General features: G+C 41.4%; 2 protein-coding genes across 11 annotated transcripts in view; one reads left to right on the top strand and one right to left on the bottom strand.

Annotated features, from left to right (window-relative positions):
* Positions 1–26,959, top strand: part of KYAT1 (kynurenine aminotransferase 1) — a 152,681-nt gene that overhangs the window by 35,015 nt on the left and 90,707 nt on the right. For 5 of the 6 annotated variants that reach the window (XM_056822796.1, XM_056822793.1, XM_056822776.1 and 2 more), the window contains exon 2: positions 8,435–8,492. In XM_056822796.1, the coding sequence (XP_056678774.1) occupies positions 8,459–8,492 (34 nt within the window). In that variant the 5' untranslated portion in view covers positions 8,435–8,458. Of the gene's footprint in view, positions 1–8,076; positions 8,213–8,434; positions 8,493–26,959 lie in introns of those variants that run through there. The other variant, XM_056822772.1, reaches the window with a different exon arrangement.
* The window catches only part of LRRC8A (leucine rich repeat containing 8 VRAC subunit A), a 41,420-nt gene continuing 20,335 nt past the window's right edge, over positions 5,875–26,959 (bottom strand). For 3 of the 5 annotated variants that reach the window (XM_007475114.3, XM_007475113.3, XM_007475112.3), the window contains exons 3-4: positions 18,122–20,286; positions 5,875–8,119 (exon numbers count right to left, since the gene is read on the bottom strand). In XM_007475114.3, coding sequence (XP_007475176.1) covers positions 7,844–8,119; positions 18,122–20,278 — 2,433 coding nt within the window. In that variant the 5' untranslated portion in view covers positions 20,279–20,286 and the 3' untranslated portion in view covers positions 5,875–7,843. Of the gene's footprint in view, positions 8,120–18,121; positions 20,287–22,357; positions 22,456–26,959 lie in introns of all 5 variants that reach the window. The other 2 variants (XM_056822728.1, XM_007475115.3) reach the window with 1 other exon arrangement.

The raw sequence follows: 26,959 nt of genomic DNA, 5'->3' as shown, positions 1-26,959 counted from the left end.
CCCAAACATTTTAATTATCACATTTTATGGCTCCCACTCTCTTATCTACAACTATTTAACGCTCAAAACTATTTTAAATCTAACAAGGGACAGTCTTTGAATCCAGGTTTTCCGGACTCCAAGGCCAGCACAGATGAGACCATTAGAGCTCTGATTAAGTGATTGGCTCATGATTATTTTTACTTTGGAAAATGTGTGCGACAAAAAGGACAGTTTCAGAAGAAATTGGGAATATGTGCATAAACTATTGCAGGATCAAGTGAGCAGAACCAAGAGAACAATTTGTACAATGACAGGATTGAAAAGAAAAAGGACTTTGAAAGATATTAGACTGATCTGATCAATGCAATGGCCAACAAAGACAGAAGAGGACCAGTAATGGATGCATGTCCTTACTACAAGATGCAGAATGTTTTTAGACATGGCCAGTGAAGGAATTTGTTTTACTTGACTATGCACTTGTGTTATGAGGGTTTTCTTTTATAGCTGTTGCTATAAGGGTAGGGATGGACAGTAGAAGTGGTAGAGAAATAAATGTTTACTAAAAAAATTACAAAATATAATGTCTGCTTATAGCCCTTTCTGGAACAGTGTTGTTTCAACTAGGCACTGAGATGTTAAGAAGTTCCCCATAGCAAGGAGGCTGCCCAGACTGGCTCAGACCCCCACTTACCCCTCCCACCATTGCTCATCCAGTCTCCAGGCTGTCAAAAGAGGGTGTGCATCATTTCCATTTTGTTATGTGTTCAAAAGCAAACAAGACCAAGCTCAGTCTGGATTGCAACACAAAAGACCAAGTGGCACACCAGGGCACTGGAGTTGAGAGGGAACTCCAAATACCAAAGAGCCATTGGAGTCTATGGTAGTCTTCAATTCACTGATTAAGATTTCCTCAGAAGTAGGAACCAGAGAAAGCTTCTAGCCTTATAGATATTCCAACTCCCAAACCTACAATAATTTCTTACTCTTTTGGCTAGCCCCAATTTTATTATGAAGCATTAATCATCAAAATGAATTTTCAGGCTCTCCCAACTATTGGCTTATTCATTACTGCCTACAGCCAAATCCATCTCCCCATCTTTAAAAAAACTCACTGGGCCCTACTATGCCCTCACTTTAATCACTCTATATACCTTTTCTCTCTCATGGCCAGACTTCTGAAAAAGCTGCTCATACTCATTACCTCTACTTCCTCTCCTCTAACAAAGGAATGGAGGGAGACTCCTTGTAATCTGGCTTCTCACTTCATCACTGTGAAGTCATCCCCAGAGTGAAAAATGATTTCTTAACTGTTGAATCCAATGATCTTTTCTTATTCTTCATCCTTCTGGATCTCTCTGCAGCTCTGTACACTTGATTATCCTCTCCCAATTTTTAGGTCATTTCCCTTTCATTCTCTGCCTTTCAGCAGCCTGGCTGATCTTCAGGTTCCCTCAATGGCTCATCATCAATATACTGCCTCTTAACTGGGGATAAATCCCAAGGTCCTATAACCTGGGCCCTCTTTTCTCTTATACTAATCATCTTTCTTCAGATGATTCCCATATCTGTCTATCTTTATCATCTATCTGTCCATCTATCAAACTCTAATCCCATCTCTGAACTCCAGTTTTGTATCATCATTTGCCTTTGGGACATCTCAAACTGGATATCTCAAACTCAACACACCCAAATTGTAAAATTGAGATTTGAACTCTGGACTCCATTCTCCAGGAGTCCTTGCTAGCTCCCAGAATGCCCTCTAATCTCACTGAATTCTCACCTGAGACGAGAACAAAATTTTATTTAAAGGGTCTTCCCCATAGGCGGGCGCTCTTTTTTGGACTTCTGTTTTGGAGCAGAGGCGTCTCTTCCATGATATGAGGTTATCTTGTCTAGGCCTCTGGCCTAGGCACGTGTTTTTTCTTATCCTGTATTTTCTTTAACCTTTAATAAACCTCATAAAATATAATACTCCTTGCAGAGAGAAACTAATTCCTACCTGCCTCAGTCTCCCTTAAATTTTAATCTTTACAAAATCATAACTCAGTGCCATTTCCCCCAAACCCTTTCCCTTTCCAAATTTTTCCTTTTGCAATTGAGGGTACCATCATCATCCCAATCCCCCAAGCTCACACCCTCAGGGTCATCCTTGAGCCCTCAACTCGCTCAATATCGCCATTTCCCCCTCCATATCTTCTTTCCTATATGTCCCCTTCTCTTCATTAACATAGCCATTAGCCTAGTATAGGCTCTCATTACCTCTTACCTGGACTAATGCAGTAATAGCCTTCAAACTGGTCTCCTTGTCTAAAATTTCTCCCTACTCTATCAATCCTATACTCAATTTTTAAAGAATAATTTTGATCTTGTTACCCTCCTACTCAATAAACTTTAGGGGCTCCCTATTACCTCTGTAATCAATGTAAAATCCTGTTTGGTATTTAAAGCCCTTCATGACTTGGTCCCTTACAACTGTTCCAGTCTTCCTATGCTCTATTCACCTCCACATTCTATGATCCACTTCTACTGGTGACCTATTGGCTGCTCTCTACCCCCTGCCTCCTTTGCACTGGCTCTCCCTCATGTCTGAAATACCTTTCCTCATCCTTGCCTCCAGGAGGCTTCCTCGACTTCCTTCAAGGCTCAGTTCATATCTCTTTTGCAGGAGCAAGAAAAATGTCTTAGTGTAATTTTAAGCTTTAATAGCTTAATGACCCTGCAGTTATTTATCATCAGAATGGGAGTTCCCTCAAGGGTGATTTTATTTTTTTGCCTTTTCTTTGTATTCAACTGCATCAGCACAGTGCCTAGCACACACAGCAAACTTCTTTACAAATGACTGTTGATAGATTTGGATCTTGGAAATCAGTTTTTATGGGTTCAATTATCATCTCTACTCAGATGACTCACATTATCTATCTATCTATCTGATCTCCAGCTCAAATCCCTCTCTTAACCTCTGATCTCACATTACCCATTTTTCCTAGAAGAAATTTCTAATTGAATTGGGGGAGGGAGGAGAGAGGAAGGCAATAAACATTTATATAGCACCTACTATGTGCCAGGCACTGGGCTGAGCACTTATTATAAATATCTTTTTTAAAATCCTAACCATAACTCTGTGAGGTGGGTGCTATTATGATCTTCATTTTACATATAAAGAATTTGAGGTAGACAGAGATTAGTGACTTGGCGGAGGTCACAAAGCTAGTATCTCAGTCTGAAATTGAACTCAGCTATTCCTGACTTTTTCTGTTGTACCATCTAGCTGCCTCTGCAGTATCTTGTGGGGATCTGAAAACCAACATATCCAAAAGAACTCTTCTTTTTCCCCTGATAACCAATATCTTTTCCTAATTTCTCTATTTCTACTGAGTTCACAACCATACTTGGAGTTTTCTAGGTTCATAGCCGTAGTGTCAATGTCATTTTAGATTTCTTATTCTCTCTTACCCTATATATCTAATCTAAGCAGTCATCGAACCTTGTCAATTCAACCTTTAGCATCCATCCTCTTCTCTCCCATGGTTACTGTTTCAAACAATCATCTTTTTTTTTTTAAACCTTGACCTGTTTTTAATCTATATTAAATGTTGATTACAAGACAGAAGAGTGGTAAGGCTTAAAAAAAAAGTAATAAGGGTCCAGGGGCTGATAGGTGGCCCAGTTGATAGAAACCGGTCCAGAGATGGGAGGTCCTGGGTTCAAATTTGGCCTCAAGACCCTTCTTAGCTGTGTGACCCTGGGAAGGTCACTTAACCCCCAATGCCTAGCCCTTCCCACTCTTCTGCCTTGGAACCAAGGCACAGTATTAATTCTAAGACATGTGGTAAGGGTTAAAAAAAAATGGTTTGAAGCAGAGCAGCCATGGGAGAGAAGAGAAGGGGATGGATGCCACATCCACCCCCATCTTTGGAATATACTCCTCCCAACTCTTATGAATCCCTAGTTTCCTTCGAAGATCATCTCAGGCACCTCCTACTTACAAAGCCTTTCTTGATCCCTTAAAAAGTTAGTCTTACCACCACACAAATTACTTTGCATATATTTTTGTGTGTGTATGCCCCCAGACTCCACAGAAATGTAAATAACTCCTTGAACACAGGGACTGTATAATTTTCTGTCTTAATCCGCCCAACACCTGGAAAAGTGCCTAGAACATATATGCTTAATAAATATTTGTTGACTAATAGAAATGAGATCTGTGAAAAAGATAAGCCTCTGCAGGGAGTCTAGTGTTTGAAAATCCCAAGAATGCCAATGATTGGGGAAAAGAACTTCCTTCCCTTAACAATAAGCTCCAAATAGATATACAATGTAAATATAAAAAATTATATCATATGAAAATGGAAGGAAGTACTTTTCAGATTTATGGTCAAAGGATGTTTTACCAAGCATGGAACAGAAGTGATTAGAAGATAGACAATTTAAGTTACATAAAATTTAAAAGCTTTTGTATGAACAAAATCAATGCAGCTAGGATAAGAAAGGAAGCTGTCAACTGTTTTCTAAAAAATTTTGGTATTGAATATCTTATAAAAAGTCTGAGACCTAAAATATACAGTGAATTAGCCCAGATTTAGAAGACCAAAAACCATTTCCCAATAGGCAAGAGGTTAAAGGATATGAACAGCTTTAAAAAAATAGAAATGAAAGTTAACAACCATGTTAAAAATGTTCCAAATCATTGATAACAAGAAAAAGGAAAATTAAAACTTTGAGGTTTCAGCTCACATCCATCAAATACAAAAAAATGACAGAAGGCAGAAATACAAGAGAGGTCATTAAGACTTTGGAGGAAGCATGAATTGATTCAGTATTTCTGGAAAATAATTTACAATCATGCCAGCAAAACAATTTTTAAATTGTTCACATCATTGGACCCAGAGATCCCTTTACTGGGCACATAACCTCAAGGAGGTCAATGATGTAGAGTAAAGGGGAGTTAAAAGTATCCGTATATGGGAGATCATAAAGAACTGACCTCTTTCATAGAGGGGGCAGTTGGGTTGAGAGCCAGGCCTAGAGATGGGAGGTCCTAGATTCAAATCTGGATTCAGATACTTCCTAGCTGTGTGACCCTAGGTCAGTCACATAACCCTCAATTGCCTAGCCCTTACCACTCTTCTGCCTTGGAACCAACACATAGCATTAATTCTAAGATGAAAGGTAAGAGTTAAACAAAAATAGAAAAAAAAAAGGCAAATGGAAGGGAACAAGTAGGTGGCCAGGCCTGGAGACAGGAGAAACTGGGTTCAAATCTGACTTCAGACACTTCCTAGCTTTGTAACTCTGGGCCAATCACTTAACTCATAGCCCTTTGCTTAGCCCTTACAGCTCTTCTGCCTTGGAACCAAGTATTGATAGATAGAAGTAAGTAATTAAGTAATAAATAAAAGCAATGACATCAGAGAAAGGTTTCACATAATGTAAAATATTCTTAGTAGCACTCTTTGTGGTTACAAAGCTAGAAACAAAGTAGTTGCTTGCTCATTGACTGATGAGTGGCTGAAAAAATTGTGGGATATGTATGTAAAGAATTATTTGTCAGTTTTGTTTTTCTTTATGAGAGTTCATGACACTGCTGTAAAAATAGCCTAAAACAAATGGCATTAATTTAAAAATGGTAAAAAATAAACTGCAAAAAATTAAAGATAACAGGGATGAGAAACAGATTGAAATCCCAAACCTGAAGGCAACACTCAGATTACTGCCTTATTCCCATTAGAATTCACCCCCACCCTTACCCCTTCCAGGTCTGTTTTGGGGCACAAAGGGTCAGCAGCAACAGGAAAGCATCCATGGCTTCTCTTGTAGAAGGGCAGACTGATGGCCCAGGCCAGGGGAAACACTCCCTACCCTCACCCAATGACACGAAAACAGCAAGGGGCATTTTGATGTCATAGCTTTATTGGATATGTGAACTGAGTCAGCGAGTCCAGACCCAACTGTAACGGATTGCTTCATGGTTGTCCGAGTCTCTAGTGTGCATTATCTCGTAAGGTTACAACCAATGCAGAAAAAAAATCATTAAGACAAGAGACGCTAAAACGTGCCCTAGTGTCCCAAGTGATCTAAGGCAGGGTCAGGTGGCACCCCAGCTTCACTCCACCCTGGGCTGGTTTGGCAACGTGCCCAAGGAAACAAATTGGCATTAATAGAAAAGCCCCAACTCCTCTCTTCTCCTCTTTAACAGGAATGGGAGGTCTGGAGAGAGAGACCTTGGAAAGCTACACTTTCAAAGCTTCTCCTCTCCTCCCTTGCTTCCCATGCTATGTTCCCCATCAAAGGGGCATAATATAATGGTGGTTTTAGACCATGTTTGTGAAGGAAGAAGAGCCTTGCATTTGGGGCTGAAGCTAATGGCAGCTATCACATGAAAGCCACACCACACAGCTGAGGGAGGGCTCAGGAGTGGAAGCAAAATGAAGCTAGTGATGTTAGGCAAGCCCAGATTCCTGTACCCAGGTATGACACAGGTAAACTGCCTCTGGGTAGAGTATACCTACTGCTAATGATTCTGCTCCTTAACACTGTATGGAGTGAAGTGGGGCTGGGAAAGGAGGAAGGGGAGATGACAGAGCACCAGGTTCATTTGGGGATTTGTCAACATGATCACTCTGTCTCTATGCTGCTCCCAAGCCTGTTTCTACTGCCTGGAAAAATTCCCTTTGGGTAGGAACAGCAAAAACAGATCAACAGCTGCTGCCAGAATACCAGAAAAGAGGGGAAAAAAAGGTCCACCCCAAGATCAGAGAGGAAAAAACAGACCTTTTGGTCCAAGTTCATGGAAGATGCTGGCAACACTTCCCAAACCCCAAGGGGAAAGGAAACACAATTCAATTTTGTCCTGTTGCTTTGCACAAGGGAAACCACCGCCCTATCCTGAGACATTCCTATCTACTGGCCCTTAGTGACTTTTTTTTTAAGTTTTATTTATTTTTAATACCCAAACCAAAATTTAAAAAACATTTTGCTTTTAAAAAAGAATCCTAAAAAAAAAAGAAAAAAGGATCTAAAACCTCCACAAAAACTCAAAACATGTCTCAGTGGACAAGTTTCAGACTTTTCTTCTTATCCCACTCAGCTTGTTGCAGGCACCATAGCAATGGGAAAACCAGCTCAGTCCTCATGACCCTCTTTTTTCACCCCTGACCCCTGAGGTCAGACCTTTAGCAGCATGGAGGACTGAGCAGGGAAACTGTCCGAGAGCAGGGTCACAGCTGGATCTTTTGGCTAGAAAATGGGGTTGGGGAAAAAATGCACTTCTAATACCATTAAAAAACAAAATTAAAAAAACACTCCCCCAAACACCCTATATCTGCACTGAGCTTTCAAGGGAATGTATAAGTTATTGGGAAGAAAGGGGGCAGGCCAGAGGAAGAGGGAAAAAATAAATACCAATAGCTAGATAATAGTCATCGACTCCCCTAATGTGAGCAGAGGCCCCTTGGCCCTAACTCAGCTGCTTGGAGAGAAACATCACCAGAAGAGGCGATTCTGATCCCCTGACCCTGATTGTCCAAATACTGCATGGTCCTCTGGTCTGCTCCAGGCAGAGCAGGCCCAGCCTCTTCTCACTGCCTTTGTCCAATATGAAGGCAGTCTCCACTGGCTCCCTGTTTCCTCTTGAGCTCCATGATCCAGGAGCCTGGTGCGGGAGGATCAACCTGCTCTCCACTCTCCTGGGCCTGCCTGGCTTGACTCCGGCTTTGACGCTCAAGGACTGCTTGGCTAGTCTGACGTAACAGGATGGCGGTAGTGGGGGAGGGAGTTTGGAAGCGGGCCTGGAATGGAATGGGCTCAGCATCGCCTACGCCAGCAGCATTGGGAATCATCCCCTGGATTCTCCAGAGGGGGTTCAGGCCTGTTCTTTGTCCGCCCTCCACAGCCGTTCCTTCACCTCCAGGGGCAGGGTATTAAACAGATCCTCCTCCACCACCAATCCACTCCGCTTCAGCAGGGGACACTCCCCCAGCTCCACAGGAAGACATTCCAGCCGGTTGCCCCGAAGCTCAATCTGGGTCAGGTTGGTTAGCTCACCCACCCGGGATGGTAGGGACTGTAACACGTTATTCCCCAGATGCAAGGTCCGAAGTTTCCGACACTGAAAGAGTTCAGGTGGAAGACCCTCGATCTGGAAAGGAAGGAAGGAAAGGACAAAAGAGATTTCAGTTCCAGGACTCCATAATTATCTGAAACCCTGGGCCTTCTAGACTCACCAGTCCAGGTCAGGGCCTAGTGGTCACCCTGCACCCCAAATCTACCCATGATCTTTGGGTCACCTTTTCCTCTTTAATTTCTTCCAGACCTTAACCTCTACCATTTTCCTTCTGCAAGTATTAAGAAGAGAATGACTTTGATAGTTGATGATTAAAGCAAATATCATATTTGCTAATTATCTTGTGTGGCTATTGATCAATTCTATAATGAATTCTCTGACTTTTTCCAGGCCAAATGAAACTCCTCTGAGCTGATGGAAAGTCTGGATGAAGGATTTACCAAGGAAGGTAAGAATACATTTCTGCCCTTCAATAATAGTGATTCATTCATGCTGCTGCCTCTATCAGACTGGATCCCCAATTCACCCATTACACCTTAGAATACACACATCAGTAGGGGTGACAGCCAGCTCTTTTCTCCCAAAGGGAATAGTAACTTTTCTTTCTGTTATTGTTGTTTTTTTTTAAACCCTGACCTTCCGTCTCAGAATCAATACTGTGTATTGGTTCTAAGGCAGAAGAGTGGTAAAGGCTAGGCCATGGGGGTTAAGTGACTTGCCCAGGGTCACTCAGCTAGGAAGTATCTGAGGCCACATTTGAACTCAGGACTTCCCATCTCTGGGCCTGGCTCTCAATCCACTGAGCCACCCAGCCGCCCCCTTTTCCTTCTGTTTTTGAGCAAGCCATTCTGGAATGCTCAGGGACAGTCCTGTTACCCCACAATATTCTTGGAGAGACAATAAAGGAAAGACTTACTTCTTTCTCCCTCTTTCCCCAAGGCAAAACTACTTAGGTTAGAGGGAAGCTAGGTGGCTCAGTGGAGTGAGAGGCAGGTCTAGAGATGGGAGGTCCTAGGTTCAAAGTGGCTTCAAGCACTTCCTAGTTGTATGACCCTGGACAAGTCACTTAACCCCCACTGCCTAACTCTTACTGCACTTGGAACCAATGCTAAGTATTGACTCTTAAGATGGGGACAGTAAGGGTTTAAGAAAAAAGAGAGCAAATATCGGGACAATAACTGGTTCAATATAATGGCAACAGTTCCCTGGGTCAATCCTTGTGGGAACCTTCTGCCCCTCTCTTTAGATGGTCTCTTAGGATGATGCTTCCTTGCTCTATTCAGAGAACAAGAAGTTTTAGCCATTCTCCATGAAGGTCAGCAAAAGTCCCATCTTTAAATAGCCACATCCGGCACCTATCACCAGGGATTTCTTCAAACCCTTCTTATACCTATTTATATTCCTAATCTGTACTTTTTTGAGAGGGTAGTATTGCATTCTGGATTCAATACCTCATGGTGACAAATTGGCTTTTTTCTCTTGGTTCTAAAACGGTCTCTTTTAAGCTTCAAAGGGGGAGGACAGGAGCCTTGGTTTTAAATTTTAGGATTTGATAAAGAAAAAGAATATTAGACTAGGAATCAGAAGACTTGAGCTCTAATTCTGTCCCCAATTCTCTGTCCCCAATGAACCATATGACCTTGGGCAAATTCCTTTGTTCCATAGGCCTCAGTTCCCTTAGCTGCCAAATAAGGCGGTTGGGCAAAGTGATCCCTAAGGTGGCTCCCAGGATTCTAAGTCTATGTGTCCTTTATTCCATGCCCCACCCCTCCCTCTTCAACCCTTTTAAAGACTATGATCACATTCACTCAGCTTTCATTCACACTGAAGAAGCTTTTTTGAAAAATGAGAACATTTGTCCTGGTTTCATAGTCAGTTCCTTCTGCCAGTCCCTAGAGGGGCTGGAGCCCCTCACCCAGAGGAGATGCTATAGCTTTCACTCCACAAGTGGACACTGAGGCAGTTGAAAGGAATATTATTACAAAGTTTCCAATTACAATGGCCTGGTAAGTGCCAAAAGAAGAGTACAAAGGTGAATACTACAGTACAGGCTTATGCCTTCCAAAGACTCCAAATAATATAGTTCCAAGGTCAGGAAAATCAATCTCTCCCTGGAGGCAGGTAGATAAATAGACAGAGGGACAGACAGAAGACCAGCCTTACCACTGAGACTGAGGCTGCTAAATTTCAAATCCCCAGAGGTCTGGAATATACTAAAGCTGTTGGAAGCACCTCCAAAGGACAGTGTGGTGGTGGTGGTGGTGGTGGTGGTGGCGGCGGTGGTGGTGGTGGTGGTGGTGGTGGTGGTGGCGGCGGCGGCGGTGGCGGCAGAGGCGGGGTACAGGGAGGTTCTAGTTCAAATCAAGTTTCCACCCTCTCCCTAGCAAAATCCTGTAGCCATAGGGCTGCCTTTCATAATAGTGCCACCCACCTAGACCATAAGAATCCTATGAGCAGTTAATGGGCAGTATTTCCCATGATGTCAAAGCAGGTGAGTGGATAGCTATATACCACAATTGGGAGTGACCTTAGGTTCCTTCCATCCCAGGACATTTTTTTCAATCACTGTATGGCCCCTCTGCCAAAGACAGGATCTTTGTTTATCTGGTTCTGTGATGGAAACAGGCCCAGTCTTTGGGGTAGGGTAGGGGAGTGGGGCATAGAGAGAAGCATAAAGGGAGGGAGTGAGAGAGAGAGAGAGGAAAGGAAGGAGATGGATAGACAGACAGACAGACAGCCCCTCATCTTGCCTGAATAGCTGTCTAAAAAGAAAAAATGTTCTGTGGTCAGCTTGGCCCAGCTGTGGGTCTGGGAGAAGGAGGAAACTACAGCAGAAATATAGACCAAAGAAGTTTGAGGGAAGGCTATAAAAGTGGGAAGGTGGGAATGCTATGTCTGCCAGCCACACCACAGCTGTGTCTATGCAATCTGGAGCCTGAAGTATCTGAAGGTTTTCCTCTAACCCAGGGGATCCAATAGAGGCAACTAAGCTCTCATTTTATCATTTCCTTTTGTGTGTGTTCTTTGCTTAGTAGAGAATAAGCTCCTTGAGGGAAAAGACTGTCCATCTTTTATTGGTATCCCCAGTATTTAGCACAGTCCTTGGTATACAGTAAGTGCTTAATCAATGTTTGTTGACTATTACGCTTTTATTCATCTCTGACGTCCTCCTTTCACTTTCCTCACAGTAGATCTTTCCAGTTTGTGATACAAGAGGTTTGTGCTCTGGATTTAAGAGTCAGAGGACCTGGGTTTAAATCCCAGCCATTACATTTATGACACTATCTAGGCCTCAGTTTCCAAATCTATAACATTAAAGAGTTTGGAGTAGATGGCTTCTGAAATCCCTTCCATTTTATAATCTATGATCTTCAAGTCCCCCAATTCTAACCGAGCTCCCCCCCACACACACAGATGTCTGCACCTCCTGCTTTACATAAAGTAAACTGAGACTATCCAACATGAATGACCTATTGTGTGACTTTGTATGAATCACTTTCTTCTCTGGGCTCTAGTGCCTCTCTTTGGAGGGTCCTTCTATAGCTTTCATTCTATAATCTTCTAAATGAGATGCTCATAGTCTCCAAGATAAGCAACTGACTTGATTTCCTTTACCTAGCAACTGCACCCTGGGCCATAGACAGACTATATAGTAAGTGTCCTCAGGGAGTACATGATTCCAGGTGCTAAACTCATACTCCCTGGGACTCAAGCCAAATCACTTAGAAACAAATCTAAGGGGGCAGCTGGGTGGCTCACTGGATTGAAAGCCAGGCTTAGAGATGGGAGGTCCTGGGTTCAAATCTGATCTCAGACACTTCCCAGCTGTGTGGCCCTGGGCAAGTCACTTGATCCCCATTGCCTAGCCCTTACCAACTCTTCTGCCTTGGAGCCAATACACAATATTGATTCCAAGGTGGAAGGTAAGGGTTTAAAAAAAAAAAGAAAGAAATCTAAATTCTATTTTGCTTAGGTGCTGATGGTATCTACTGTTGAAGGAAGATTACTCAGGTACCTCACAAATCAATGATATTTTATCCAACCATTTTTCCTCTTAGTTCAAATCTGGGAAGTAGATAAAAATGAAGGGGGGCTACAAATCAGCCCCAACCTCAGCCACTGCTGTATAACTCTAGGCAAATCACTTAAACCTCCCTCTGGCTAACTGTTGTTACTCTTCTGCCTTGGAACCAATACACAGTATTAATTCTAAGACAGAAGGTAAAGGTTTAAAAAAAATTGAAGGGACAGACTAAAATTTTTGATGAATCTAATTTAATTGTCTAATCCAGTCTGGTGATGACTTCCTTTTTAATCCTTATTTTACATTACTTCTCTTTACATTCTTGATGTTCAGCCAAACTGAACTATTATCTATGATATATGATGTATTTCAATGATATGCTCATCACCTGCCTCCATGCAAGTAGTCTCCCATATCTAGAATATACTCAATTCTCTTCATTTCACTTTCATAGCTTAATTCAGGTGCCATTTTACCTGGTTCCAGTTGTTACTACTCTCTGGGTTCTCCAGTTTTCCTTCAGCACTCTGTCTGGATCACTTTGTCAATCATGTCGCATTCTAATTTATCTATGCATGCTATTTCCCACCAAATAGCAAGCAACCAATCAATCAACAGGCATTTACTAAGCATCTATTAGGTATGAAGCACTATGCAAGGCCTGGGGATACAGATACAAACAATGAAATAATTTCTACTCTCAAGGGGGATATTCTGTTGGGGGAGAGAACACAGACATATTTAAACATACAGACAACATGTGTAGAATATATGCAAGGAGGCTAGGAAGGGTAGTCACTGGCAGTTGTGGGAATTAGGAAAGGCTTTATGTTGAAGATGGTGCTTGAGCTGCATAGATTGAAGGAAGAGAGGAGGCTCCATGATGAAGAGGGGAGAGTGCATTCCAGGAATTGCCCCAAATGGGACAAAAGAAAGGACTCTGTCACTTTTCATCTTTGTCTCTCCAATGTTTAGCAAAGTGCCTTAATAAATGTTTGTTGGATTAACCTGGTTTAACCCCACTGATAGGAGCAGCTAGGTGATGCAGTGGATTCATCTTCCTGAATTCAAATCCAGTCTTATATACTAGCTATGTGTCCCTGGGCTAGTCATTTAACCCTGTTTGCTTCATTTCCTTATCTGTAAAATGAGCAAGAGAAGGAAATGGCAAACCACTCAAATATCTCTGCCAAGAAAACCCCAAATGGGGTCACAAAAAATTGGACACAACTGAAATGACTCCAAAACAACAACTCAACCAAGCCTCATTCTCACTTTGGGGATATGTGGTCTCAACAGCTCAGGAAAGACCTTATCCCCTAAGAAACATCAGCTTTAGCTAGAGGGACCAGAGAACTCTAAAGAGGAAGGAGCACAGAGGTGTGTGTGACACTGATACATAAGGTAGAAGCTGGGCAGATTCTGCAGATCTGCTTGAAGCTAGAATTCTAGGTGCTGAAGAACTGAGAAAAGGCAGATGGGGTTAACAACAAAACAGCCCATTTTCATGTAAATATGTCAAATACTCAGAAAAGGCTGGGTAGAAACAGGAAATGATTAAACAGCAATCTGTTAACTAGGACTTTCAGATTTCCAGGAGGGTCTTGGGAAACATCCATGCCAAATTCCATTCCCTCCTCCTCCTCCCCTCTTAGTCACTGGCAGGCCCCCCCCTTTTCCTACAGAATGACCCTAAGACTGCCAAAGCCAAACAACAGAGGAACTCACTGGGGAACCAATTTCACAGGAAGAGAAGTGGCAAGAGGCAAGGTGTCTCAGGATGGATAAGAGAGTTCTTGGGAGCATGAAGACAGCCTCTGAACCCAAGATGCCATTCTTTCCATCACACAACCTTTCTCAAGGGCTTAAGGCTGGGCTCGCCCACTCCTCCTACACAATGAAGGTAAGGTAAGGATAGGGAGCAAAGGGTCTGCAAACTGGACTGAATTAATTCCCTTGGGAGACAACCCCAGGTGATGGGTGAACAGGTGATGGGATTGTAGGTTTCAAGGTAGAAATGCCTTGAAAGGCCATATAGTTGAACCCCCTTATTTTATTTTATTTTATTTTATTTTATTTAAAACCCTTACCTTCCGTCTTGGAATCAATACTGTCTATGGGTTCCAAGGCAGAAGAGTGGTAAGTGCTAGGCAATGGGGGTCAAGTGACTTGCCCAGGGTCACACAGCTGGGAAGTGTCTGAGGCCAGATTTGTACCTAGGACCTCCCATCTCTAGGCCTGGCTCTCAATCCACTGAGCTACCCAGGTTCTCCCTTCCCCCTCCCCCCCTTATTTTATAGATGAGTAAAGCCAAGCTCAGAGAAAGTGACTCACCCAAAAAGAGTAAGGCAATGAAGGGCTGAAGACCAAATTTGAACTCAGCTCTCTGACTTCAGACCAAGCATTCTTTCTGTGGCATCATGCTTAGTCCTAGATCTGACTCTGTTACCACTTAACTGCATGATTTAAAGTTACTTTATTTCTCCTTGTCTCAGTGCCCAAATCTGTGAAATGAAGGAATTGGACTGGATGACTCCTAAAATCCCTCCCAGTTCTAACTTTACAATACCCTGCTCTACTTACCCCCTCCTTATCGCCTTATGCTACCTCCAACCTAAAATACTAGAGTTCCCCTGAGGAAAAGTTAAAGTATCTGAGAGTTAGCCTGAAGGGAAGGCAATATCATAGTTTCAAATATTTGTGGAATTATTCCCTAGAGGGCACTGAGCTTTGGCTCTGTCTCCAAAGAAAGCAGGTTCAGGATAAAGCAGGAAAATGAGAGTCAGTGAGACTCTTAATTACTTCCCTGCTGTTGAAGTCTCCTATTTAAAAGACCTGTGACTTTCTCAGTCTTGGAGAATTTGTAGGGGTGAAACATTCATCACTGCACATATCCAACCTGTGATGGGCTTCTCCAAACTCAACTAGGTTGGTCCTAGGCAACAGACACACATAGCTTGTCAATGATCCTATATTCAACATCTTTCCAGCTTGGCAGGACAGCCTTCAAGAATCCAGTATTATTTACATCCTATGATGAAACACTGAATTGATGGAGAGACATGCAATGGGCAGTAATAGAAACAGGACCCTCATGTCCTGGAATCTTATATTTCTTACCAGTTAGCACTAATTAAATATAAACTGCAAAACCTCTACTTTCAGTATTAGTCAAGCAGAAGTTGCAGAATAATCAGTTATCCATTCTGTATCATCAGTCACCTGTACTGGATATCTGTAATGTTCTACATTGGGTACCAGCTTTGTGCCCGCTCTACATTATTTACTAACTGTTCTTTATTTACCTTAGTTCAGAACCGTTAGACATTATTAATTACCTATAGTGATCACCCATTGCACTGTATTCCCCTCCTTACATTTCAGAAGAGTAGTGAGACAGTTCCTATATTGACTAGTAACGCCAGGTGGGACCATGAGGAAACATGAGACGTGCACTAAGGGCTCTGGCATTCCAGAGAGATACCCCAAACCTGGATAGGCTCCTTATTTTCTCTGTCTGGTGCCCCCAAGTTCACCTATAACCAAAACACACCTCCATCTGAATTTGGTCATGCCTATTTTCCAGGGTTTTCAGAAAAAATGGCAATTTCCTTGGAATGGGAGGATGACTAGCCCCCAGACCCTAACAAATATGCAAACCCTGATCCGCAGGGCTACAGGTGGCTGCTACTCCACTGTACCTTGGGCTATTTCATCAACTCCAGAGAAGCTATTCTACTAGCCCCTGGGCTAACCCATCTACCCTAAGGCTATCTGATTAGCCCTGAGGCCATTCCACCAACTATCAGGCTATTCTGCCACCTTAAACCTCTTCCTCAAATAAAATTCTTTTCTTCTGGATTGAACAGAGTTTGAGTCTTCCATTCTTGGGCCAAGACCCTGCTAGGAACTTGGGTGTATTTCTCCCACAACAGAATGACTTAAATGGAAGGAGGTTAAGATAGATGGGGAAAACTTCCTGGCAAGTGATTAAATGCAGTGGGAGATTGGAGATCTTAGATCTCTAACCTAAGAGATCTTAAGAGAGTACATTTGGTTATTTGACAATTTAGGCATGGTATTAGAGGCTGGGGCTGCAGCATGTAACCTCTTTAGGTTCTATCTAGCTCTAACTCTACACGAACTTAATACTAGATGCCAGCAAGTTACCTGGCATAGAATACATGCCAGTAGTCTGCTTGTTTTCCCTTTAGCACTAGGAAAGGTCCAAAGCAAGCTTTAAACCCTTTAGCAAGCACACATTTAACTCAATCAAAATTTTCTACAAATATTCTTCAAGAAAGCAAACTTCAATACAGGTGATTCTCCAGGAGGAAAGGGGAGGGGGGGAGGAGGTGGTAGGCAGAACAATTAAGATGTTGTTTAAGAAACTCAAACCACAAAAACCACACAATCTTGCTGTAGGCCTCATCCCATTTGAGCAAGATGCTCTTAGCCCAGTCCGCACCCAGGAATGAGAGTGTATAATAAAATTATAAATTCTTCCTAATTCAGAGGTTGTCTCAGACACAGATCCCAAACTGGACCGAACCTTTCTAGGGGTAAGACCATTAGGTACCTGATATTGTTCCACCAAGCCTGAGTCTGACCCTGAATTTATGATGTGTTATGAGCTGCATACTTTTCTTCCAAGGAAAGTAAATGAGTCAGCTTAAATCCAAGTTCCCTTAAACTGATTACCTGGATTCTTTTTTAATTCTTATAGTATTATACACTGCTATGGATGGGAGTAGAAAATGACTTGAAATCCATTTTAATATCTCAAAATAAAAATATTGGCTGATTACAGCCTAAATAAAGGCCAATTTCACTTCAGCAGTTAATGTCTCTCCTCAAGAAGTCCTTTCTAGCTGTGGGTGGGGAGGATGGGGTGAGTAGTTCTTAGCTTTTTATGTGTCTCATGAACCCTTTGGCAATCTGGCAAATTCTATGGAGCTCTTCTCAGAAAAACCCTTTTAAAGAAAGGAAAGGCTCAATTTTATTTAAAGGCGAGTAAAAATAAAGATGTAACTTTTTTCCCCATCCAAATTCATGGACTTGTAAAAATCTATCCTTTGAGGATCTCTATGGATCCCTGATAAAGAACTTTTATAATAATGAAGTAGACTTGAAGAAGTAGTGGATTTGCCCAGACTCCCAATCAAGCCAACAACAAGGTAACAGGTTGCCTCAGCTCTTAATTCTTTGTTTCATTCATACTTTCTAGGAAAGGCAAAGACACAATCACAGATGTGCCATTTTCTTTGTACGAATTAAGCTTCCTGTTTTTTTTAGCTAACATATTCCTTCTTCTCTCTCTCTCCAAGATTCTAAAAAATAATCACTTTCTAAATGTTAATTAACCCAATTCACTGATCTTATAATAACCACAGAGACTCCTTTGCACTTTCAGATTAAAATGTCTTACTCTAGCTTTTCTTCAGTCTTATCTACCTTCTATGACTTATTTCTACATCTAGATGATAATCTCCTTGAAGAAACTGATTAGGCCTTCTACTGTTCTTATATTTCCCCCTCCAATACTGAGAATAAATTATTTAATGTATTCAACTTTTGCAAGCTTCTGTCAAAAACATACTTCTTGAGGGGGCAGCTGGGTAGCTCAGTGGATTGAGAGCTAGCCCTAGAGACGGGAGGTCCTAGGTTCAAATCTGGCCTCAGACACTTCCCAGCTGTGTGACCCTGGGCAAGTCACTTGACCCCCTTTGCCTACCCTTACCACTCTTCTGCCTTGGAGCCAATACACAGTATTGACCCCAAGATGGAAGGTAAGGGTTTAGGAAAAAAAAAAACATACTTCTTGACCAGTAAAGTAGAACAGAAAACACAGGTACTGGAATCAGAAGACCAATATTCAAATTCAGGTTCTGACACCTTCTAGATGTATGATCCTGGGCAAGTCACTTTACCTAACTTTTAGTTTCTTCACCTATAAAATGAAAATAATATTTAACACTACTATTTAGCTCCCAAGGTTATAGGGAGGTATTTAGAGTCTCCATCCCCTGCGTCAAATTCTACCATGAACTTACCCGGTTGGCTGTCACAGCCAAATTCTGAAGGTTCTGTAGCAGCCCAATGTCAGCAGGGATAAAGGTCAAGTTGTTGTGGCTGAGATCCAGGTAGCGTAGCTTGCGGCAGTAGAAGAGCTGAGTAGGGATCTTCTCTATCTTGTTGCGGTTTAGGTAGAGACGCTCCAGGTTGGTGAGGTTCCCGATCTGGATGGGGATGTAGGCAATTTGGTTGTACCACAGCTTAAGGCAAGTGAGGCGATGCAGGTGCTGGAAACTGATGATCTCCTCTATGGTCTTGAGGTTATTGTCCTTCAGGTCAATCTCCTGCAGGTTGTGGAGGCTGAAGATGGAGTGTGGGATTCGTTCCAAGTCACAGCGGATCAGTTCCAGCTCAGTCAGGTTCACCATCTTCTTTAGACTGTTGAGGACAATCAGCTTGGTCCCTTCGTTGTTGATGGAAAGCTTCTGGAGGTGGACTCCGACATCTGTAACCACCTGGGGTAGCTTGGTCAGGTTGCTCTTGAGCCGGAGGACCTTGAGCCGCTTTAGTTCCCTCAGACCATCGATCACAATGTAGCGGTTGTTCTCAGCATTAAGGTTGCCAGTCAAGTGGAGTTCTTCCAAGGTCTTTAAGCTATAGATCCACAGAGGAATCTCTTTGATGTCAGTGAACTTGATGTGCAAGGCCTTGAGGTTCTCCCTCAGGAAGGCCAGGGCAGGTGCCTCAATTTTGGCTGCTGTGTGGTAGAGCCAAAGCTCCTTGAGGCTGGTGAGCTGGGCAATGCTGGGAGGAATGGTCACGTCAGGGATGAGCTCCAGCTTGAGCACCTCTAGCTCAATGAGGTCAAAGACTGTGTCCGGAATCCCACTCAGCATGAACAGATGCAGCTCCAGCTTGTCCTGGGAGTTCTTGGTGATGCGCTGCCTCAGCTTCTCCAACGTCCACTCGTTGTTGAGGTTCAGCTGCCTTAACTTATTTTCACTCACTTCTGAGAGGAAGACAGCAAAACGCTTGGAGTAAAGGGGGTCATACTGGTCAATAAGGTGCAACATGAAGGCAAAGTCGTTCTTCACATCGGGGATGTCACTGTAACTGCTCTCCTCACGGATGGACTCAAACGAATACTTCTTGAGGGAGCGCCCAAGCATCCACCAGAGTGTATACATGCATATCAGGCCATAGAAGATCACCAGACTAATATAGAAAGAAGCCAGGATCTTGAAGAGAGTGGCTAGAGGGTGGGCACAGCGGTAAGTGCGGTAGCCTGTTAGGCTTTGAATGTCTACGGTACAGTCAACGTCAAATTTGATGTTGTTGACATAGTACACGGTGTAGCTAATGATTAGGATGAACTTGATCACCTTAATGATTGTCTGCCGCATGTAGAGGCGGTAAACAATATCCCCTTCCTCCACATGAGTCCGAAATTTCTTCACTTTCTCAAAGAGAGCTTTGGCCTGCTCCCCTTCCTTCTTGTCTAGCACTCCCGTCTCTGACCGGTCCACAATGCCTTGCTCAATTCTTGACTTACTCCGCTGTAACATGGGCACGGTAGCCTCTACATCTTCACTCACTGTGGATGACTTCTTGTCCATGGAGCCATTCATCTTGTTAAAGGTTGGCTTGGGATCACTCTCCTCCACCACTGTCTCAGAGAGTGCCCGGGTAGTCCAAGGTGAGTCAAAACATTTAAGCAGGATAGAGACAAAGTGCTCCAGTTTAGAACTGGTCCGGGGAAACTTGAACCAGAAGTTACTGCAGGCCAAGAAGATAAGTGTATGGAGCAGCACCAAATAGGGGAAATACTTGGCGAACCAGTGGAGCCGGTTCTCATAGCATACCGCATCCACATAGTTGTACTGATGCCGATCAAGGTCATACTTGATTCCTTTGGGCCCTGGGTCTGGAGATGGAAGGATGGTAGAGTTGTAATAGGTGGTATCTGGGGCAGGAGTAGACCAACCTTGGAAGGAATCATTGCAAGAGTCTTTAGTAACCCATTTACAAGGGAGACAGATCATCTTGTCTTGGGTAACTTGAAGGGTCCCTCCAAATACTGCAATCATCAGCATGACAATGGATATGTAGTCTGTGAAGACATCCCACCATGGCTTCAGGATTCGGTAGGCTGGCTGAGTATCAGCAAAGTATCGGAGCTCTGTGACAGGAATCATGGTTTAACCTGAAAGGAACCCACAGGCAGGTGTTATTGGCAGAGGGCAGCCTGGTTTCCAGAAGCATTAAATAGTAAGTGGTCTGGGGCTAAGTCAGAATGAGATAATAGACCGTTTTATTTTAAATTCTACTTGAAGTCACACCCTTATTTTAAATAATCCTTCTCTCAGAGGAGCTTAAATGACCAGCTAGAAAAGCCAATAAGATTTTCACTCCATTTATAGTGGAGAAAACAAAGATGAAAAGTTAGTCAATCTGTATGTGAGCAATGGTAAATAATGGAGGGAGAGACAAAATCTGGACCTGGTTTCCCATTTTATAATAAAAAATTCTATTCATGAGGGCTTTTAATCATTAAGCCACAACTAATTAATGTACTTCCTTTGTCCCTCTCATACTAAGAATCATTTTTCTATGTCAACCAAAAAGATCCTGATGTCACTTTTAATAAAAGATTTTGTCCAACCTAAAGAAAATGAATTAAATATTCAAATGATTAGGAGTAACACTTAAAGGACATCTAGTCCTCATCTCCAAGTACTCTTCTCCTAGATTACCTAAAAAAGAGATGTGTAAAGGTTTAATATGCAGATCTGTCTCAAGACAACCAACACTTTTAGGTAAGAGGAAAACATCTGGGTAATTCGAATTTGGCCACTCTACCATTAACAAAAAATAACATAAAAATAAGCTTCTCTAGTCAAACATTTCCCTTCAAGCCATCTTCAGTGTTTCATATCTTCAAATACTGAGGGTATGCTAAGATAATTGTGAAAGACATGGGTGAAAAAAGAGATGAACCAGTTTCTTCATGTTACCAAGATAGGAACTGAAACACTTGATCAAGGCACTTTTAGCCAGGATGGATCCAGAAAAAAACAGACACCAAGAGCCTTGGTCACTAGGCTACTAGAGCCATACAGGTTTCCAAGGGTCAGATCATGGAGAGGCTAGCAGACACTAGCAGGACCCTTTGGCCTGGTCATTTCTAGAGCTAGATGTCTATCCTCTCCTTGGAGGGCTTAAATCATAAGCAGAGTGACTGAAGGTTAGACCATACCATGAAAAAGACTGGAGGAGAGAGGCGCCCAGAAATGGCTTTGTGAATCCACAGAAGGGTAGCAAGCTCTTTAATAATAGGGATGGGTTTCCCTGAGCCACCTACACTGTGGGGAAACCAGTCCTTTTACAACTTGCTGAATCATTCAGTTCCATCTTCCACCAAAAGGTAAAGATCCTGCTCTCTCCTTCTACTCATCATTACCCTTGACTCCTACAGCCTACATCCAAAACAACATCTAGAATTTAAACATTTGCCAGGAAGTGACACTCATAAAGCCCACAGTACAGGGGACACAGATAACATGTGCTACCAGTATGCTGTAAGTCAATTGGAGTGTCCTAAAACCAGAGATTCAATTAATACAAGTCAGCTGCTCTGATGTTGAAGCAGGGCACCCTCTCAGAAAGGGTGCCAATATTGAAGATGGGGTGGGTTCCCCTGAGAAGGATGTGGTTACAACTGCTCAGTCTTTAAAGAAGGTTGGGGGATGGGAAGAGAAGGTATGAAATGGAGAAAGAGGATCCTGGCCTAATCCAAATTCAAGTCCCTGAGGAACAAACTAGTTCCTTTCTTCAACTCTGAGGTACTTTATTACTATTTAATGGATGGATGAAAATCACCAAGTCCAAGAAATAACCCAAAGTTCTTTTGTTTTGTGATGATGCATATAGAAAAGGGCAATGAGAAAGCAACGGGTTTGGTGGACTTGGTCAAGAAAACTAACTTAATGGAGTCAAGGTCTCTCCATTGATATGTAGGATAGAAACTTACAATAGGAGCAGTTCTCTGAACTCTGTTAATTAGAAAAGGTGAGACCTTTTCCAGTCCAAAAGACTGGACCAGTTTAATTATTAGGTCAAGTTATCCTGGGTAGTTTCCTTGAAAGAGGATGGGAAAGCTAACTACAGGACAATTCACAACTTGGTTATAACATAAATTTGGGGGAAGACAATTTAATCCTCCTGGTCACTACTGTTAACATACCAGAAAGAGAAACAATTTTGGATTGTCTCACCTAAATTAGCAACATGAACCAAGCAAAGGTTGGAGAGAAACAGTGCTTTCAGTAAAAGTCAGAGGGCAAATTCCAACAGACTTCTTTCTTGTCTCTCACTACAACAGAATATAAAAAGAGAGAGATTAATGTTCAGAGGATAGTTATCCAACTCCTTCAAATCACTTTTTGGAGGTTGCAAGTATACATGGAATGTCCTTAGTTAGGTTGTTGGATTCCTCCTTATGCAAGCAACATGACATCTTTGAGAAGCTGTTCTCACAATTTACAAAATACAATTTTATAATAATAATAATAATAATGGAGTTGAAAAGTACATTAGAGACTATTATTATTATATGTAGTTAACAATAATTATTATAATTGCCACAAAAGTCCTTCACTAACATCTCATCATGGCCTAGAGTTAACAGAGTTCTCAAAGGGCAAGAGAACATAAGATCTAGCAGGATATGCCAAATTGGAAAGAGTGAATTTAGTTTCAGGGCAGAGAGGATCAGTCTGGCTAAGTACAGAGAAGCTTGCCACTTGGATTCTGGCTGCAAAGGGATGAAATCTCTGGCCATCTCTGGCCATGGCTACTTGGAAAAAGAAGAAAAATGTAAAACGTCCCTCGTTTCTGGAAGTGTCTTTCTCCTTTCTTAGTGGAAGACAGCAGGAAAGGAGGCAAAAGACAGGTTAAGAATGACATGGTTTAGGAGAACATTGTACACAGAGACTGACACGCTGTGGCACAATCAAATGTAATGGACTTCTCCATTAGTGGCAATACAGTGATCCTGAACAACTTGGAGGGATCTATGAGAAAGAACACTATCCACATTCAGAGGAAGAACTGTGGGAGCAGAAACACAGAAGAAAAACAACTGCTTGACTACATGGTCAATGGGGATATGATTAGGAATGTAGACTCTAAATGAACATCCTAATGCAAACACCAACAACATGAAAATAGGTTCTGATCAAGGGCACAAGTAATACCCAGTGGAATTGCCCATGGGCTACGGGAAGGGTGGGAGGGAGGAATAGAATATGATTCTTGTATATTCACATCTAAGAAATATAAATGATTGTATGGTTATTGTGTCTTCAGACACAAGGTTATACTCTGATATTTGTGGGCGGACTCTTGACCTAGCCATGCTGCCTTTGCTCAAGGCAAACTCATTAACATTTGGTGCAGAGTCAAATTCCTTTGTAAAAGCGCCCAAAAGTTGTCATCATTACCTTCCCAACCAATCTGAATTATCTATGCCTTGTTACTTATTCGCTGAGTACCTCCCAAGCCACACTGTAATAAAGTTGGAAGGCACCCGGTGACTCTCTCTTCTGGTCCTGCAATCTTAAAGTTTTCACTACTGTCCTCCTCCTTTATCTTTCCTAAGGCCTCTTGGCCACATGCTTTCTACCTCAGAATTCTTACTTCCACGTGTCTGTAAGCTTCTCACATTTTCCTACCAAGGAGAATGTCATAGGGGATCGTGCCTTCCCTATTCAGTAATATTGACTTGTCTGTGTCTCTCATTCTTCACCCATATTCTCAAACTCCTTGCTCCTTCTCAAGTCCCAACCCACAAAGGAAAAATTTCTTTTTGTAACCGCCACTAGCAGGTTACACAAGGAATAATGTTCTAAATTGACTAAATAAAATTTTAAAAAAGAAAAGAAAAAAAAAAGAATGACATGGTTTCTAGATTAGTGATAAACATTAACTTAACTGGTGGTACTCTAAATATCAGATCCTTATTCGATGACCACAGGGAAAATATTACTAGAGAAACCAAACTATATAAACATTAATATTGTCTTTATAAATGAAACCAAAATGTAGAAGTTATATTAAATGAAAGATGACTCATAGCTTCTCTGATGATCATTTGAAAAGCATTTTATGTACTAGGTGCTAAAGACATCCAGGGCTATAAACACAAAAGTGAGAGAGTCCTTGTCCTCAAAGTCCTTAACAATCTATTACAGGGATACAATATGTTCACAGGTGAGTTAAGTACAAAACATGTTCAAAATGAACACAAAATGATTTAGGAGAAAAGGTAAGCACTAACAACTAAGGAAACTGGGGAAGGCCTCTGGAAGGAGGTGGCTCTTGAGCTAAGCTTGGGAAGGAAGCAAAAGTTCCAAAAGTCAAAGGTGGGGAGATAGAGCACTGCAAGCATGGAGGGTGGTGGGGAGAGGAAAGTCTACAAAGAAAGACTTAGAGGCAAGAGATGAAGTGATATATGTAGGAGGAAAACAAGCAGGTTAGTTTGGCTGGACCACAGACTATAAGACTATATAGTAGATGGTAATATGTAATCAGTCTGAAAAGATAGGTTGAAGTCAAACTGTGAAGGATTTTAAATGCCAAAGGCATTCATATTCTATTTCAAAGGAGCCTCAGAAGTTTCATAAGCAGAGAAGTAACACTTGAGAACTATTACTTTAGCATCTATATGGAAGTAGTATTGGAGAGGAGCGAGACCAATTAGAATGCTATTACCAATACTCCAGAAAGAAACAATATGGACCCATACCCAGACACTATAGTAATAGTGATGCCAGAAAAAAAAAGAAAAGAGTATAAATAAAACAATAATAAAATACACTGAGTCACAGAGAAAGAAGCAAGACAGTATTAGGATTACTGTATAAAATCTATTATATGCCTATAAAACCCTCCAAGCTCTACATAATAGAAACTTATAGTTTTATATATAATTATCCTTTTCTGTTCTTTTATGTATATGAAGAAAGAAAATGATCATGTTGATGTCTGTCAAGTTCATAATAAAAACACACACTTGTTAAAAAGTGACAATATAGCTGTGTGACTCTGGACAGGTCATTTAACCCCAACTGTCTAGCCATTACCATTCTTCTGTGGAACCAATACTTGGTATCAACTTTGAGACAGAAGTTAAGGATTAACAAAAAAAAAATGTTGAGAATGTAGAAACAAGTGAAGGTGGGCAGTTTTTTCCAGACTCAGAGTCTGACTCTGAAAGAAAGGAGAGACAGAAGATGACAGTTTGAGGGGATGGTAAATTCACTTTTTACTTTAAGGATGGGAACAATCTGGACATACCAGAAGGCTATAGGGAAAGTAGCCAATCTATCAGGAAAGAATAAAAGGACTGGCATGTGGTAGGAAAACTCATAGTGGATCCAGCCAGCATGGCTATGTGACTTCCTCTACAAGTGTTCAGAAGCTTATAAGCAGAAGCAGAAAAGGAAGATGATGCAAATAATTCAGGGTGCCAGTGGCATAAGGGGATTTATCAGTCCAAAACAATGTTAAAGCTGAACTAAAGAAGCCAGGCTAGGAATGATAACATGGGAATGCAAGATGAGACTGGAGGCTGGGATGAGGATAGGGATGAAGCACAGGGCAATCTTGAAACAGGAAATTGTGATCAGGTACAGGAATTTCAGAGTTACAAATAGAAGAGGTAGAATAGATGTAGGGGATAATGATGTTGAGAACAAGTGTATGACCAATCCTGTATGGCTGAGGTGGAATGAAAGTGAAGTTCATGGGACCTAATGAGGCTGATGAGCTAGAGAATATATGAATAATCAATATGAAAATTAGAAATAAAACGAATAATGGTAAAACAAGCTTCCTTTCTCTTGATAGAGAAGTAATGGTATACAGGTAAAAAAATAGTACATATGTGGCTTACGTCTCTGTTTTGCTCAACTGTTTTTCTTTTATCTAAGGGAAGGTTTTATCGGGAAGAATTATTGGAAAGTGTCAACAAAAAGCATTAATATATCCAATGCAATTTTAAAAAAGTTACTGCAACCCCTAAGATGCAGTTCAAGCAGTCCTCACGGGGAAAATAACATCTTTGCAATCACCCATTAAAATGAAAAAGAGAAGATTAATGAACTGATTATGCTTTTTAAAAAATTAAAGAATAAACAAATGAAAAATAAAATAAGCACAAAAGATGAGATACTTAAAAATAAGAAGAAATAAACTGGAAACAAAACAAATGAAAAATAAAACTAAAAGGTGATTTTTCTAAAAAGCCTAATAAAATTGACTAATTCTTAGCTAATCTAATTAGAAAATCAAGAAAATCAAATCAACAAAAAAACAAATGAGCAAGGTGAAATCACTGCAAGCATAATCAGAACATTATAAACAGTTATATTCAAAAAGTACTAACACAAAAGAAATAGAGAAATACCTTCAAAAATAAAAAAATATTCAAACTATCAAAATATCAGGTAGAGATCTTTAAAAAACACAATCTAAAAGGAAAACAGATCTAGCTATAAAGGAACTACCCAGGGAAAAAAGCCCTGGCCCTGATGGATTCATAGGAGAATGCTATCAAACTTTTAAAAAAATAGTAAGTACCCATTTTTCACAAATTATTCTCAAAACTTAAGAAAGTAGGAAGAAAAAAAATACCAGAATCCTTTCCTAGACAAATATATTTCTAATACTTAAACCAGGGAAAGAAAACTATAAACAACAGTTATTGATGAATAGTGACTCATTTTAGATAAAAACCTATTAATTACAGCATTTATCAAAAAATCATTCATTATGATACAACATACTACAAGTACAACATTGTTTTTATGTTTAAA

Source organism: Monodelphis domestica, chromosome 1, assembly GCF_027887165.1.
Source record: "Monodelphis domestica isolate mMonDom1 chromosome 1, mMonDom1.pri, whole genome shotgun sequence".
NCBI classification, from domain to species: Eukaryota; Metazoa; Chordata; class Mammalia; order Didelphimorphia; family Didelphidae; genus Monodelphis; species Monodelphis domestica.
The sequence above is the reverse complement of the archived record's forward strand: the minus strand, read 5'-3'. Positions and strand labels throughout refer to the sequence as shown.